Raw genomic sequence first — 18,198 nt, forward strand, 5'->3', positions numbered from 1 at the left:
CTGTACATAAGGAAAAACTATTTTACTGTCTGAGCCCTCAAGGCCTGGAATAGACTCCCTCCAGAAGTGGTGCAGGCACCTACTCTGGACTCATTCAAGATATGTTTGGATGCTTATCTTGCTGGGAGCCTTTGACCCTAGCTGACTTCCTGCCCCTCGGACAGGGCTGGACTTGATGATCTTCAAGGTCCCTTCCAGCCCTAATGTCTATGAAATCTATGAAGTGGAGTGCCCCAGGGGTTGGTCCTGGGACTGTTTCTGTTCAGTATCTTCATCAACAACCTGGAAGATTGGATGGAGCAGCAAGTTTCCAGATGACACCAAGCTAGGGGGAGTAGCAGGTACATTGGAGGATGGGTCTAAAGAAAGAGAGACCTAAAGAAATTGGAAGATTGGACCAAAAGAAATCTCATGAGGTTCAGAAAGGACAAATGCACAGTCCTGCACTTAGGATGGAAAAATACCATGTACCGGTACAGGCTGGTGGCCAACTGGCTAAGCAGAAGCTCTGCAGAAAAAGACCTGTTGGTTACAGTGGACAACAGGCTGAATATGAGCCACCAGTGTGTCCTTGTTACAAAGAAAGCTAATAGGATACTTGGCTGCATTAGTCAGAGTGTCACTAGCAGATCAAGGGAAGTGATTCTTCACCTCTATTCAGCACCACATCTGGAGTACTGTGTTCTGTTTTGGGCCCCTCACTACAGAAAGTATGTAGACAAATTAGAAAGAGTATTGTGTTAGGGGGCTAGGACACATGACTTATGAGGAGAGGCTGAGGGAACTGGACTTACTTAATTTAGAGAAGACAAGAGTGAGAGATTTAAGTAAAGCTTCAAGTACCTGAAGGCGGGGTTCCAAAGAAGATGGAGCTAAGCTGTTTTTTGTGGTGGCAGATGACAGAACAAGGAGAAATGGTCTGAAGTTGCAGCAAGGGAAGTTTAGTTTACATATTAGGAAAATCTTTCTCACTAGGAGAGTAATAAAACACTGGAACAGGTTACCCAGAGAGGTTATGGAATCTCCATCCTTGCAGGTTTTTAAGACCCAGCTAGACAGAGCCTTGGCTGGGATGATATAGTTGGGCATGGTCCTGCTTTGATCATGGTGTTGGACTAGATGACCTCCTACATCTAGTTACAACCCTAATTTTCTATGATTCTGTCATTTATTTTAAACAAGCTAGCTCATAATTCATTGGCTTCCCCTTGTCCTTTTATTAAGAGACATAAGCTTTTGGGAGGGGAATAAGAAAGAGCTTATGACTGCAGAACACTGCATTTTTAGTTACTTCTGATTGTTGATTTTTCTGTTACTTTTGATTTTTGAAACGTTACCAGAGAAACTTTGGATTTTGGGGGATGAGTTTTTCCTTTCGCTTAGTATGGTATGTTTTGGAAGAAAGATGCTTATTTGTTTGTTTTGCTATCAGAATGAAAACCAGACAAAATTCTGGCTCTGCTGTCAATAGGCTGAGTAGAGTGGAATCACTGCAGGAAACACTTCTTTCCTAGGTAAGTCACTGTTTGATTATTGCATTACGGACTTGTCCTTGCAAGTTACACAGAAAGTTTTTGTCCAATTGCAGGGAGGGTGCTCTGTATCTTGCTGGACATAAATCAGTGAAAATTGACATGTTGTTATTGATTAAAGAGTCTGACCAAACTGTTCTCTGTATAGCCAAACTGGCTTCACTAAGAACACTTTTATGCTTTCCTTATCCTAGAAGCACCCATGTCAGAGACCTACTCCCGAGGCACAAATGAACTCAGTAGAAATCACTGGAGCTTGGCAATGGCAAAGATCTAGCACAAGGTTGTTCAACCTCCAGCCTGCAGGCCAAACGAAGCCTGTGGAGCCTTCGTATCTGGCCTGTGGGGTTCTCCATGGGTTGGGAAATTTGGCAGAGGGGAAGCAGTAGCAAGTAAGACTGACACCACTCCCTACTATCAAATTCCCAAGATCTACAGGACTGGACCAGGGCTGGGCCATGTCCCCTTCCCCTTCTGGGTAGCTAGACAGGGGCCAGGGCATACCCCCTTCCCTTGTCAGGCCCAATTAGGGCTGGGCTGCGTGCCAGATTGTGCCTACCAGCCAGATCAGACCTGTAGTCAGACTGAGCACTGTTCTAATGCTGACATAAATGTCCATGTCTGACTCAGTATTTGTCTCCAGATTTCTTGTTAGGAAATGGCTATTAAATAGGGCAGCGATTGTACTGATTGGTGGGGGAAAGCTTTTAAAGGAATGATACAACTGGAAAAGAAACTGAAATGGAATTGTTTAGATGACTCACTTGCCACATAAACTGCTTCCAACTGCAGATCTGGCAACCTCTATATTTAAATAGTAGTTTTTATTGGTTTAAACATGGGTTAAATTGCAAAATCATATGGAAAGTCCATACAATACCACTTTACAGGGAATAATTTTTGAGTCGCAGTTGAAATAAGGTTCTTTGTTTTGCCCAGGGGTAATGACATATAGTGGTAAAAATCCTTTCATTCACCAACGTTTTATAAAGATTTTAGGGGTTTTTTAATCTTAATTTTAATCTTTTTTTTTTACTATAAAAGAAAGAGATTCTAAATCAGAAGGCTGAACTAAGGGCTAAATTATTGATCATCAAGGCAAAAAGAATCACATTCTGATGTAATGACACAGTCCAACAAATCAGGAATAATACCATTAAAGCCAGTGAACTTACAATGATGGGAAAGCAGAATTGAATCTAATATATCCAGTCTTCAATCAAATGTCTAATATGTAAGGTGTGCCCTTTCACTAGAGTCATTCAGCCATGAACATCACTCAGCTGGCTGTTACGTATAGGACTGAGCATAGATAGCTATGTATACCCTGGTATAATGGTTGACAGCAGTCTCACTTTCCCAGAGTAGATCTGCAATCTAGCCTGGTCTTCACATTGGCCACGTGGGGTGGAGTGAATGTTCTTTATATCATCACTGCACAATATAAACCATTGGGCCTTATTCTTGTTTGTTAATCCACAAAGTTGCTTAAATACCTAGCTTCCATGACTGTTAGGTGCCTAATCACCTTTGTGGATCTGAGCATAAGGCCCTTGGGAATATAAAGGGTAGTTTAAGGGGTTGATTATTACTGTTATGCCCTCTGACCTATTACACTGCTGGAATGGTTTAAAATGATTTTGATGTAGATAAGGACAAGGTCATATTTCTATAAGAGCCATTTGTTAAAAAAAAACTCCTTTGAGTATCAAATTTAAATTTTCTTTACTTCCTTAAAAAAAAGAAGGTTTAAGGCCTGAAGTGTCTTAAAGTTCTTTCAGGTATTTCATGTGGCTGTGGTTATTTGGCCATGGTTATATCATTTTATCAGAAAAGTAAAGAATTTCCCAAAGAATAAAAAAGATCCTGCTGACAATTAATACTCTTACCCACACAATAAACTCTATGATGTAACTCCCTTGTCCTGCCCTGAGTGTCTACTAGGAAAATGGTGTCTTGGAATAATAAATGAACAATGCCACAATGCAGTTAACAAGAAACATCTGCATGCAGCTGTTCACAGATCTTGCAAAACAATTCGTTACAAACAAAAGGCTGAAAATCCATTGATTCAATTTCAGAACCTTTACTTCAACAGTGCCAGAAATGGGGACCTAAGGAGTCATAACTCCCCTTGACATCTGAAGAGACTGTTTACATTCCCTATCTGGGGTGGGTCCTGCAACACACTGAATAGATTATTGGCTTTTTTTCAAGGATTGCTTATGACATTAATTAACTTGTATTTCCTTTCCCAGGACAACATAGAGATTGGAGATATTCTAGGAATAATCTTGCAAATAGGTGGACTGCAGCTGTTCTAAGTAGGAAGAAAGTTATTTCCAACATCTTTTTTTTAGTTTATTTGATTATTTCATTTGTGACGATAATTATCAGTTATTATATTGGAGTATCGTTTTCTGGTTTCAATGTGGCTTTTAAGATTGTTGGGCTGAGTGTGCTACAAAACACACAGTGTAACAATCCCTGCTTCCAAGGCTTTAAAATCTAAATCTGGTTCTCAAAATTGTTAGACTCAAGACACCCCTCAGAAAATGCTAGCTCTTAGTTTTTACTTCTTTTTTTTTTACACTACAGAAAAATAATAGAACAATTCTTCTGTGGCAAAAAACTCAGAAAGATCACAACAGATCAGAATGTTTTAACACTATACATTTCTATATGAATCTCTGTAATTATCTTGTAAGTCATGTTTTCACACCTAGCACCACTAACATTTTCTTGCATTCCATGGCACCCTTGAATGAATCTCATGGCACCCTGATTGTGAATTGCTGATCTAAACAGACAAGAGAGAAAAAGAGGAGTGGCAGAAGCAGAGGCAAAGAGAGGTGAAAAGATTTTATTTAGATCATAAAATATATCAGTTGTAGGTTTGGAAAAAGAACCTGCTTATCTTCAGTTACAGGCCTGTGTCTTTCAACTGTAGTCTATTACCTTGCTAAAATATTTCTTGCTGTTTAATGTTCAGCAAGTCATACACATTAACTATCTGCAATCTAATACTTTACAAACTCAGCATAGAGATTTTAAAGAATACAAATACATGTTATGAATATTAAAAAAGATAAAAATGTTTACCATATCATTTTTGCTATAAATAAAATCATATTGCATAAATATTTACAAAAAATGCTGACACATGAAATTATCACACAGTCTTTTTAGTAAATGCCCTTCTCCTAAAAAAATCACTCCAAATGTAAGACAAATTGCCTGTGAAACCTAGAATTCATTTTACAATTTGCAAAGCTAAAAATTAAATATCAAACCCCACTAACATTTTTCCCAACAATATTGATTCTAAAATACGGTCTCTAAAATACTGTGTCATTCCTGTGTGCAAACTGGGCAACTGAAACTGCCACATATATAAAACAGTCCTAAGGCATGTGTTAAAAATAAAAACCTAGCTCTAAAAATGTGAACACTCTCCTAACAATGTGCACCATACCAATATATAAATAACTTCACACCAACATTTATTTCCTTTATTTGTGCTTGAAATCTTGTCACTTTAATTTTGTATAGAAGCACTAGGGTATTTCAGTGTGATAGAATACCAGAGTATGTCATACTGCAGAAAAGGGCTCTGTGGATTCTAACAGAGGATAATAGATCAGGTTCTCAGCTGGAGAAATCTGATTGTGTTCCTATTAATTTGTCTTTATGCCAAGAATTTCATACATAAGAGTCTCACTTGTTAGAAGAAGTCTAATTCCTGTATGAACTGCATAGGGACTACAACAGTATAAGGCTGATGGGTGTTGAGAAACCAACAATCTTCTTGATATCTCCCTTGTTAAGAGGGGACCAGGTTCAGTCTGGCTCTGGACTGGCAATACTGGTATTGGTAGATCAAACTGAAAAATCATATAATATCTGTTCTTACGTTCTTTTGTAAGTGCTATTGTACATTATTGCATATTACAACCAAATAGACTTCTAGTTATGCATTTTTACTTATTTCAAGGTATATATGATAAGCCTGTTGAAAGCTCCTGAACTGTATATGCTGAGAGAATTTCTTTCTAACACATCAGTTAGTAACTAAGTGGCATGACTAAAAGGATTTAACACCAGATAGAAAGACCATTCCCTTCATTCATTAACCTGAGCCTGAATTTCCTCAGGAAAACGAAGAAGATGTTGAGGAGCTCCGTTTAGCTAGTGTTTTCTGTTGATGCTTTCCACATATTTTTTTCTTTAGTTTTTTCTTGTAGATTCTTAGGTCCCAGTTCTGGGATTAGGTCCTTGGAGCTGAAGGTGGAAACCTAAATCCTCTTCTCTTTTGGGTATAAAGAGGTGACAAAGGATGCATATACTGTTTCTTGATCCTGAAACTGGCCTTAAATCAATTTCAATATACACAACAGTGTTTCATGGTTACCTGAGTTCCTCGGTATTCCTTATATGTTCCCAACATGTCCTGTTGATCACGGCATAGTGACTGACATAGTGTGGGAGCATTATCAGATGATGACTCCTCTGAGCTAAGGCAGCCCCCCCCTTATTTAGAGAAATCTTGCTAGTTTATGGAGTGGTACAAAGAAGCCTGTTCTAGGATAGAATCTAAACCAAGGACTTGAAAAATAACTATGAGTTGGTGAGAACCAAAAAGGCAGGATAATGAGAGCTGACACATCTTGACTAAAATCCATCATGAATCACTCCTCCCTTCCCCCTTCCCCCTTCCCACACAAATTAAGCCTTTGGAAATGGTATTCTACTTACATTCATGAGGACAGAATCCATATTTGGCATCAGCATCAAAGTTGGAAGTGGTTGAACACCAAAGGAATCCATCACTGCGCCCTTCATTTGTACAGCTGTTATATTCCTTATCATTGAATAAGAAGGGAAATTTACAGTATTCTCCATCTGCATTTCCATATTTCACCCTAACAACTGTAAGAGGAAAAAAATGCAACAGTGCATCCCATCAGTGATTGTTTTCACCTGGATTTCACTTTGCTTTTTTGGTTTTTGTTTTTTTTTAGAATGACATTTAGTTATAAGGGGCACTCCTAATAGAAATCTGAGTTGAATGCCACTTTGAAATAATATGTGTAATTCATCTCACAATTGGCAAAATGATTACAGCTTAAATAATAACATGGTAACTAGTAATTCTGAAAGAATTGCAAGGGTATTACTCATGATGAGTGTTAAAATGAAAGTCCTTTATTAGCAGATCAGAAAAAATGTATTGCTATACATAGAAGCTGCTATGGCAATGCATGCTTCTGAGTCTGCTGCTAATACATTTAGTAATTTAGCTTCTTTAATAGTATATTTTAAAGTATATTCTATAATGTTTGGTATCATTTTAAAGGTTTCATGGAGTAGTCTGAACAGGATCTTAACATACCTCAAAGCAGTTTGGTTTTTTCAGTCCAACACAAATCTGATCTACTGCTGTGCTAGTGGTATGTTAATAATGTTCACATACCCTGATCCTCTTCTTTTATTTCAGGAGACTTTCATATGTAAAACTTTCTTTAGGAAAATTACACTGCTATGGTCAGTTATTTTAATATGTAGTACATCCAGTTGTGCTCAGCAATTGCTCAAGGGTAGGAACTAATTGGTCTTTTGTAGAATAAATCCACTAATACAAAAAACAGTTTCCTGTTCCATTGTTACTCTTAAACAGACATTCAGTCCAATGGTGCCAACCCCAAGTGTATTATTTTGTGGAGTGGATGAAGCTTAACTACCATGCTATAATGATTCCATTATTTTCCCAATAAAAATAAATTCAGAAACCTTGAATTTGACGTGAAATAAAAAATGTATACTGTTACTTCTGCTACTTTGATCTTCAGTTTTTGTCAATTTATGCAGCAAAGAATTATAATCTTGAAAATATTAAACTAAAAAGAAAAGTCTGTCAGCCATTTTCATCATTATTCACTTCTGAAAGGTGAAACCAATGGCTTAACCTTACCATACACAGGTAAGTATTTTATTGATCCCTGCCCCCCACCCCTTTTTAATTCACATAGCAAAAAATACAGAGGGCTGGAGTTTGCATAATGAAGCTTAAGTCTCCTAAAGGCAAACTTATGGGTATCCTTAAGTCTTTTTTTCCCTTCATCATTACTATACATTTCAGTTGAAATTCAAGGTTTGTGCTTTAGCAAAACTCCATGAGCTCTGCCAGTTGTCTTTCCTGTGAATGTCTCCACTGAAGACAATGGGACAATATTAAAGAAAAAAAGACTGCGAATTTTTAGATGCCTACTTTAGGATTCTTAAAAGGGGCGCAGTTTTAAGAAAGCATCGAGCCTCTATCCTATTAAAATCAAATCCCTTTCCAGCATCTCAGTTTGGGCACTGAAATAATTTTTCAAATCTCAATTCTTATGCACTTGCATGAGTAATGATTTGCAGGATCAAGCCTCTGTTTAGTAGTACATGATTAATTATTTGCCCGGAAAAAAAGAAGAAAACCCATGAAACATCCAAAAATAAAAATTCTACACAAACACAATTTTAAATGATTAAACTTCATAGTAATTAATCATTAGAATTAGTATTACTAATATTAATTCTTAAATATAACTTTCTGAGGTCATAAACATACTTTTCCTCTAGCACTTCCTTTGCACTTAAATCATTTAAATATAAGAATTAAGTGCAATCTCTAGACACTGTTAATACAAAGTAGCTAATAGTTTAATGCTGTAGTATAAATACTTCAAAACATTAAAAGCTTTGGTACCTTGACCCTCGCCCAGAGTCCACAGTTCATCATCATCAAAATGGGAATCCCCTCCAATTCCTGGCCCAGGTGCAAAAGCATGAGCCAAGAGACCATCCTTGCCATCAAATGGGTATCCATCACCATGCTCTACCAAAAAAAAGAATGCAGTGGAGGAGCACTTACAAGTTATCATGGCCCAACTCTGAAAACCCTTATAGTCATAATAAAAGATAGGAAAGATTTATTTCCATTGAAAGCATGAATGAGAACACTCAAGTGAGAAAGTTTATTGGCACGGGTAAATATTTCCACTGTTTAAGAGAGGAATTTTCATTCCAAGATAAAAGACTATGTGGAAAGTATAGTGCATATAAATATTGGAGATATTTGGAACGGACTCGAAGGTCTCACTTGGCACCTTTCCATCTAAGTACGTGGCCAATCAGTGTTGATTTATCTCCTCAGGTGAACTCATTTTGATTAGGCCTACTATAGTTACCCCAATTTGACCCTCTGAACATCTGCACAGATGGGCATTTAGATCAACCTAACCCTAGTTATACTGTAATGTCTGAACTTACTCTAACACTTCAAAAGTGAAGCCACATGTTTGTTTGTGCAGGCTGCTTTAGTCAGTTACACCTTGGAATATTCACATTTTAATATTCAATTTAATTTCCTGTGTATTCCTTTTCATTTACATAGAGTAACAGTTACCCAGGCTACTTAGGAGGAAAGCAAATTAGCTTAGATTTTCTCCATAGTGAATCCCTGGAAAGCTGGTTCCTATTCAGTGTCCTGATGTCTGTACATGAGCCCAAACCTCCCCCACAGCAACCACTCCTAGTCTCAGCCTGCTTGTAGGGCAATGGCATTTTCAGTAGTTCTCCTGTTACTGCACTGAAGGCTTTTCTTGGAAGGATACCTCATGTGGGTGAAGTAGTCTGGCAAGGGCATAACCCAGTTATTCACAGCTCTCTCACCACACTGACCTGACCATCAAAGCTGCCAGGATCTCCAGTTACATCATTCTATGCTGTTTGGTCTGATAAGCTGCCATTTGACAGAAGCACTGAGTACATAGGCCTGACTCTTTACTTGATTATACCTACTTAAGTTAATGCAGTGTCTACATTTCAGTATGCCTGTGCATAGGGCAATAAAGGCAAGTTTTTAAAAAATGTATTTAGGGCAGTTAATGAGAGTTTGACTCGTAAAAGCCTGTCTCTCAAAAATCTGGTCTTTACATTTATTCCTTAGTAAAGTGTAGTTTAATAAAGCTTGGAAATGAACTAACCAACAACATTCAGAATCCTTACTAATTTGAATATCATGCATAAGTGTATAAACAGTGATTTGTAGTGAAAAGAACATACGTTTTGTTTACTTAGCTATAAAATACTGTGGGAGAGGCTGTTTTTTTGCTACTTCTGGGGCAACTAATCACGAAATACTAAAACCAGCATGGACGCTTCTGCTTTTAAAAGACGGCATTTTTGTGGACTAAGTAAGACTGGGTAAAAAACTGAATTTTGGGTTCTGTACATAATCTTTGAACCTTTCAAGGTTGACCCATCGTTCAATTAAGTAAAAAACACTAGCTTGAAATGTATGTCTCCAACAGTGCTCAGCTATTCTGTTCATGTAAATTCCAAAACCCCTTCCACTAAAGATACATTTTGATTGGTCATGCAAATATATTTCTCTATGCTACTCTCTAGCTGGTTAGTTAAAAATATACTTCTCTCTGGGTGGTTAGTTAAAACGTTCTTTTAATATAAACCAACATGAACAAGATGTGATATTTAAGCTAAATCATGTCAAATATATTGGCTGGAGATAAGCCAAAACTCAGTTTTAGATCCAGATTTTCAAACTTTCAAATATGTAGGGATGTTCTTTGGGTCGGAACTGATCCCATAAGAAAAATAGAAACCAAATACCAAGTTCGGATGATCTGTCAAATTCACCTTTAAAACTTGTGTGCATTAGTGTGCATCTCCACAAATAACATTTGAAAACCCAGCAGAAATGTATAAATAAACATTCCATTCTCTTCATTAGAGCTATGCCAATTCACATCAGCTAAGGGTCTGTCCCAATATTTCCAAGCTCTGTCTCTGATTGTTAAATTTAAAAATAAAATGTTGCCTCTAGCAGTTCTCTTTTGGAAAGATAAATATAGGATAAAGATATTATAGACTTTTCTCTCTGTCTCATATATGTAATGAGAAGAGGGACAAGGGGAGAGACACCTTTTATGAAATCAGATATACCCTGCATAAACCAAGTGCAAATTGGGATATGGTTTGCCAGAAAAGCTCATGGGGAGCGCAGAGGTCATTCTAGTACTGAGGATTAACGAAAGGAACAAAACCAAGAGCATATGTAAAAACAGAAATATATACCCCATCGTCCAAAATTGATCATAATGTCTGCTTCTCCATCATTAATTCGGGAAAATTTCAATGGTGTCACATCACTCCAGACTTTAAAGGCTCGTCCGAAGGCATCATCTACCGTTTCAGGGTCCAAGTCTGGTGTGTAGCCCAAAATTCTTCATGATAAAAGAAAAAGAGCAAATCCCAAATAAATTAAACAAGACATGACTTTATCAGTCCTTTTAGTTTAGTGCTTAATATGCTGATGGTACAAGGTGAAATTAACCCTTCCATAAAAGGAGATGCCAACAGCACAGATGAGATCTGAACTATCCAAGCATTCAGAGGTATTCAGATTTGATTAGGATCAGTCTCTTATCCACATGGGATTATCTGACAGACAGTGATGGGTGTCTTCTTTCAGAGTTAGAACGCTGAGGGTACATTTACGCATGCATATTAATGCACTGCAATAAACTCCAGAGTGTACTGCTCCTGGGAACACATCTTCACATGCGCCCAGGACTGCAACACATTGAGCTGGGTAGGAGCAACCCCAGCTGGCAAGGGTCCTGGGGGGGTCAGACTGCCAGCTCAGGGGTGCTCCCCCTGGCTCAGTGTGCTGTGGATGGGCTGACTGGGGCATCAGGGTGTTTCAGGGCAGAGCTAGCCAGCAGGCAGGATAGTACTTGTATCCTGTTATTTTACTCCAGACTAATAAGGGTGCGTGTGTAGATGCATGACTTTTACTGTGCAGCTAATTAGTCTATTGCACAGTAAATATCTTGTGTAGTTGTGCCCTGCACATAGCAGTCTGTAATACAATTTGCTATTTGGCCAGAGTCTGTGGGTGCATCTACACAAAATGCTTTACTGTGAAGTAGCGTAGTTTACTAAGCAGTAAGTACTGTGTCTACATGTGCACACACTTACTTCACAGTAAACCTCACTAATCGTGAGTAAATTTACTACATACAAATGCAAGTAGCAAATTTACTTCTGATTACTAACTATGCAGTAGCACTTGTGTAGATGCCTGACTGGGAGCAAATCTTCTCCTGGTCAGCCAGCCACCAGGGGGCAGAAGAATGCTCCCTATCCCCAGAAGCTGGTAGCTGCCAGGGCCAGCTCTGCCACTGGAGCCTGGATGGGAACTATGTGCCCCTGCCCCAGCAGCAGGGACCTCCAAGCCCCCCATTCTGAGATCACGATCTGGGAGTGAGGGCTGGGAAATCCTTATCTTCCTAAATCCTTATCCTTATCCACGGTCATGAGGCTGGTGCTGGGAGATTCCTGGTGGCTCGGGCTGGGGAACCTGTTCCCCACTCAGCTGAAGAATAGTGAAGCTGAACAGGGCACAAGCTCTCCAGCCTGTTTCCCACCCAGCTCCATGATCGCAGAGCTGAGCAGGGTACAAGCTTTCCAGCCCCGCACCCTGTGATCATGTAGTGGGTGCTGGGAACTGTCCCAGTCAAGGGCAGGTACCAGCCCTGTGCCCTGATCAGGAGAGCCAGGTGTGGTGCTTGGAAAGAACTGCAGGGGAGGGGAAGGTACCAGCTCCCTGCCCCTATCTGTTGGTGGGGCAGCTAATAGTGAGCCCTGGCTGGGCAGAGAATCCCATGCAAGGTGCTCAGGTTCACCCATGGCACCTTGGCTAGCAGCAGCAGCAGGGAGTAATGAGTTGGGCACTGCTTAGTCCAAATGAACAACTCCTCATGCAGTGCTCGGGACATGCGCAGCACAGGCATGCTCAGCATGCACAGGGAGTATGGGGGGAGGGGAGGCTGGCCCTAGGCCACATCCCCAGAGAAGGTCCCTGAAGAGAAGGTGGGGGCACAGGCAGCTTCTCATCCCAGTTGTCTGGGAGCCCCACACCCTCCTGAACCTGGCCTCAATAGGATGGGTGGCAGTACAGCACAGCGGTTGGCCAGCAGGAGGAGAATGTGGAACAGCAGGGTCTGGAGCTGTGGTAAAAGGTGCTACCAGAAGCCTGGCCCTTTTCCACCCTGGGAATGTAGTGGAGGAGGCAGGCTTCCTGAGTCTAGCACCCAGTGGCCTGCTGGCCACAGGGGAATGAGTTGGCACAGGGGACTTGGCCAGCAGTGTCCTAGGCTTGAGTCTGGGTCTGGGCCTGGAGCTGCCCAGCTGGCTTACCATGGTCCTTGGGCACCCATGCAGGCCCAGCCCCCAATGTGAGGCTGGGCAGCACACAGCCCCTAGTACAGAACATCTTATCTCTGAAATGTTGCAAACTCACACAAGCAGCTTCTTTCTCATGGCTCCACAGGGCCTGCAACTGCATTTGGGGAGAAAATGTACTTGGCAGCCAGGATGCAACATCAGGGTTGTTGCTACCCACAGCTGGGGCCCTGTGGATATGCCGGCTCTGCCAAAGGAGGACCATTGAAAAGGATTCTCCTCCTAGACTGCCTGGTTATGGCATCGAGGACTGGCTGGGGGACACTTTTGCCCAACAGGAGAGGTGGGTGGAAGACATGGCTTTCAACAGCTGGAGGACATGGGCTGTGAGGAGGTGTGGGACCAGGCAGACTAGGAGTTCCAAGTATGGCTTCTAGCTCTGGAGTACAAGCAGGTGGAGGCTCTACAGGAGCAGAGCACAGTCCTGGCCAGGGCAGTGCAGGCCATGAATGATAACCACTGGGTGCTGGACACTGTTCTAGTTCTGGCAGTTGCCTTCCTGCCATCCACTGCCCAGCCCCTGACCCTAGCCATGCCTAACCCCTGGCAGCAACAAGGAAACAGCCAGAGGCTGGGGTGCTAGCTACTTGCCCCCTAAGCACCTCCACCCTATGCCCCCTACCCCCAGACAGCACAGACAGGATATTGTACATTTTTACATATTGTACCATTTTTATCCCCTTTTAACCCCCTGAACATGTGCATAGATGGGCATTTAGATCAACCTAACCCTAGTTATACTGATAGAAATGTAATGCCTGAATTTACCTTAGCACTTCAAAAGTGAAGCCACATGCTTGCTTGTGCAGGCTGCGTTAGTAAGTTACACCTTGGAATATTCACATTTTAATATTCAATTTAATTTCCTGTATATTCCTTTTCATTTGCATAGAGTAACAGTTACCTGGGCTACTTAGGAGGAAAGCAAATTAGCTTAGATTTTTTCCGTAGTGAATCCCTGGAAAGCTGGTTCCTATTCAGTGCCCTGATGTCTGTACATGCGTCCAACCCTCCCCCACAGCAACCACTCCTAGTCTCAGTCTACTTGTAGGGCAATGGCATTTTCAGTAATTCTCCTGTTACTGCACTGATGGGTTTTCTTGGAAGGACACCTCATAAAATGCCTGAGTTTTCATGGGGAAGAAGACATTTTATTGTTGATGGGTTTAGTGGGTGATGGGTTTAGTGGGGGCTCTGTTCATTACGGAGGGAGGGGGAGGAGACTGTTTGTCGGGAAGGGAGGGTGGAGCGGGGGCTCTGTCTGACATGAGGGGAATAAAAACTTGTTCTTGTGAAACATGTCTTCAGTGAGTGTGTCGCTGGGAGTGGGCAGGGGAATTGGGGGGGTCTGTGGGTAGTGGTGCAGATGGGCTAGAGTAGGTACTGCTGGAGGAAGTGGTCAGCCAGGGCCACCCACACCCAGTGCCCTGGTGCTGGACCACTACTGTTACTGCCACTGCAGGTTGTGCGTCTGCTGCCAGTTGTCCTCCACCAACTGCGCCTCCTCTACGCAGGCCTCATGGCAGAGCTCTTTCCAGGCCTCATAGATGTTATGCAGCATGCAAGCTATGACAACAACTCAGGGGAGGTGTTCCTCAGCGAACTCAAGGTGTGTAGTGAGGGTATACCAGCATCCCTTAAGGTGGCAAACAGCAGTTGAAGTGGTCCTGGCTGGGGTCCAGCTGGTTGGTGTAGGGCTGCATGGCCAGGACAGGAGCAGGTAGGTGAGGTCCCTGATGAGGAGGGTCAGGACCACCATGGTGTCCAGCTGCAGGTCCAGCACCCCCAGCTCAAACTGTATATTCTCTGCCAGGCCTGGCAGGCTGAAATTCCCAGAGATACAGGTGTTGTGGACACTGCCTGCCCAATTGGCACTCATGTGTAACAACCCCACGGTGGTCCACGATGGCCTGGAGCACCATGGAGTGAAAGTCCCCCTGGCTGTATAGTTTCTGTGGGATGGGCAGGTAATGGGGATGTGGGTGCCATCTAGGGCCCTGATGCACTGAGGGTAACTGAGGGCATGGAACCCCAGCACCACTACCAGGGAGTCATGCATGCAGAGCACAGTATTCCCCGGCATGTCCTGGAAGGCACCATACACCTCCACAATGGCTTCCCCAGTGGTGGCCTTGCCCATGTCAAACAGATGTACCACAGGCTGGTGGGCATGGTCAGTTTGAGCAGGGCAAGGGCCACTTGCTCCAGGTATGGCAGGAGTTGCTTCATCAGATCCCAGAAGGTGGCCTGGGTCATGAAGAATGTCTCCAGCAACTGTTCATTGACCCAGGTGTGCTGGATGATGTGCAGCCACTAGTCCTGGCTGGCCCAATAGACCTAGAGGAGGCAGGGCTAGAGGCCTAGGAGGGTGACGGCAGGCCTGGCAGTGGAATCCTGAAGCCCACTGTTAGTGTCCTTGACGGGGTTCAGCCAGGCAGATGGAGTCAAGGCGGCAGGTGTGCAGCAGCAGTCTGGGATGGCACATGGTGGGCAGGTAGGCAGTTGCTACATGTGGGGGAACCAGGAGGTTCAAGACAGCCATGGACCAGGTAGTGGTTGGCAGCATGAGCCAGCAGGGCCAACAAGGCCAGCATAGAGGTGCTGGCCTCTGGACTCATGCATGAGCATCAGGTGCTGTTCGTTGCTGCCAGGGGCAGGGGCTGAAGGAGCCATGGTGTGTGTGGCGGGGGGGGGGTGGACAAAGATGTCAAGGAGACTGCTGTTGCTTGCTGTCCCTGTATTACAGATGCTGCTCCTGGCCAGGGAAGTGGCTGGCCAGAGAGCAGCGAATGAGGCTGGCTTTTGAAAAGGGCTGCCAGCTGTGGGCAGCTGCAGCTCTCACCTGGAGCTCTCACCTAGTGGCGGCATGGACCCATTGCAGGGCCCTGGGAAGCAGGAGCAGATTGGCATCAAATATGTTCCCACTTCCCTACGTGTGTAGATATGTGCCTGGGACTCGCAAGTAATTTACTCTTGAGTAAACTGATGCTGCATCAAATGCATGTGTAGACATGCCCAATTTGACTTAACAAATCTGTGTCATGCTGAATAAATGTATTTTAAATAAAACCTGAGGCACTGAGAAACACATTTTTATATGCTTTTAATAAGGCCTAAGACCTTTCCAGGTCCTTTTATTAGGCATGTGTATGCAAGTTCAGTCACTGAGTCATCATAAAATATTGTAACTGTCAGCAGAATTCTGTATAGTCAAGAGAGATATTTTGAGAATGTCTACATGTGTGCAGGATTGCACAGTTATTGCTGCACAGTTATTTAGTACTTTCTTAAGCAAGTATCCGGTGCATGGGTTGTTTCTAATGCTACTGCACAGTAGCATCAGTGTCACAGTTTGTGCTCACTGACGCTATGTTGCCATAGCAATGAGGTGCATTGCCATAACTCATCATTATAGTGACGTAGCATCTTGTGTAGATGTGCCCTTTGACTTTTAAAAAGCAAAGTACCATTTTAGTTCTCCATCATATTTTCTTTTGGGGTGAGTGACAGTTAGTTCCTTACCAGAGCATTCAGCAAGCTTACAAACAGAGGATGTAAGACATCTAGAGGGGAATGAAAGCACATGGATGAAAGCCACCGAGATTAGGTAGAGGAAACAGTTCATCAGTGAACTGCTTTCTTCATTTTGATTTACGCTGACCAGGACTTATTAAAGCCTTGCTCAGCAGACAATGAACTTCCTGCTAATAAAAAGCTTCCAACAGTGTGCTGCTGCTTGTAGTTACTGGAACTGCTTTGTATGTGCAAGTATTGCAAGGCAATGATATCATCTGGAGCATATCTGGAAAAGAAGGCCTGGAAATCTACCACATTATTTTTCAGAGTTCACTAGACTACTCAGAGTATGAAAGATGTTGTGACCCCTGACCAGAGAAGAGGGAACACAATTGGTGAAGTAGTTAGGAGCAATTTAATGCTTTTAAGAGTCAGTGGGAGTTTTTCATTAATTTCAACAGGGATGGAATCATTCCTTAGTTCTTTGTGGTATCGACATTTAATAAAAACATGCTGATAGATGTATTTCCCTGGTTTCCTAGAGGGAATGGTCAACAGCCATTATTAAAGATAGATAAACCAATGTTAATATTGGAAATATTTGGTGTGAATTTTCAGCCTACAGCTTGTTCACTTCTACCATTGGTGCCTCATTATTTATTTATGACTTCTTACTTAAAACACAGTCCATCTGGTCCCTAATTGGAATAAATGTGTAAGACTGGAGAGTTAAGAACAACAAATGATGTATGATCAGTTGATCAGTGGTGAATATTTGTCATGCTTTTATTTATTTTAGGAGCTACTTTGTGGCATCAAGAGTAGTATTCAGAAATTATGGCAGAGTTAATCCCCATAACAGTCCTGTGCAGTCAGGAAGCAATATTATGTGCACTGTACTGATGGATAAGCAAGACACACTAACATTAAGGAAATCAAACAAGATGTCACAGGAAGTTTGCAGCAAAGCAAGTAATATAAGCCACATCTCCTAAGTTTCAATCTTCAAACTTGTAACACATGTTTTGGGTATTTATTCATTAAACTTTAAATTTTGGAGATTCACAGATACTTCAGTAGTTGTCCAAATATGTAGAGTTTATAATTTGGTGATTCTTGTCTAGAGATTAGACCATGGGATAAAAAAAATCATTTCTAAAAGCCTCATTGCAACACTCCAGTTCTTAATAGCATTCTATAAAAGTATAAGAAATTATACTGAAAGTCAGTACCTGTATGTTACAAGATTTTTCTCCCATTTTGGTTTTCTTGGAAAGAAGTTATAATTGGCCACATCTGGATTACCACAGCGGGGTTTCTTCATTGTTTCAATAGTGTTTTGATCCAGATCTCCTGTTTCAGGCAGCCCAAAGAATTTCTGCATTTTCTTCAAAGTATCTTTCAGCACAAATAAATTGCAATTGTCTTTTGGGCACCCATAGAATTTATTCAGGTATTGCTTTAAAAAAGAGAACAAGCACACAGAACTAAGGCTTCAGAATGCTAAAAGGAGAGACTTATCACTACAGCAGTAATTGCCTTTCATATATGATAATTTCCAAGTTTTCTTTTTAAATAAATATTACGAGCAACCCAAAGAAAATGGCAGAATCTTCTTAATGGACACAGAGCATCCTTGATTACACAAAATTGCTAATTAAGTAATTATGTTCATTATTAGTAATATATAGGAATACATTATTATCATGCATATTTAATTAATTGCCTTACAGTCAAACTACAAAAGGAGATTTCATAGATTTCATAGACATCAGGGCTGGAAGGGACCTCGGGAGATCATCGAGTCCAGCCCCCTGCCCAAAGGGCAGGAAGTCAGCTG

The 18,198-nt window shown here is 41.7% G+C and overlaps 1 protein-coding gene across 1 annotated transcript in view; it reads right to left on the reverse strand.

Moving 5' to 3' along the window:
* Positions 1 to 18,198, reverse strand: part of MMP2 (matrix metallopeptidase 2) — a 57,507-nt gene that overhangs the window by 34,918 nt on the left and 4,391 nt on the right. Inside the window, exons 2-5 of the mRNA XM_019535700.1 lie at positions 17,591 to 17,817; positions 10,671 to 10,819; positions 8,281 to 8,409; positions 6,288 to 6,461 (exon numbers count right to left, since the gene is read on the reverse strand). Of these exons, the coding sequence (XP_019391245.1) occupies positions 6,288 to 6,461; positions 8,281 to 8,409; positions 10,671 to 10,819; positions 17,591 to 17,817 (679 nt within the window). The remainder of the gene's footprint in view (positions 1 to 6,287; positions 6,462 to 8,280; positions 8,410 to 10,670; positions 10,820 to 17,590; positions 17,818 to 18,198) is intronic.

This window comes from Crocodylus porosus, unplaced genomic scaffold (assembly GCF_001723895.1).
Source record: "Crocodylus porosus isolate Cpor-Errol unplaced genomic scaffold, CroPor_comp1, whole genome shotgun sequence".
Lineage (NCBI taxonomy): Eukaryota > Metazoa > Chordata > Crocodylia > Crocodylidae > Crocodylus > Crocodylus porosus.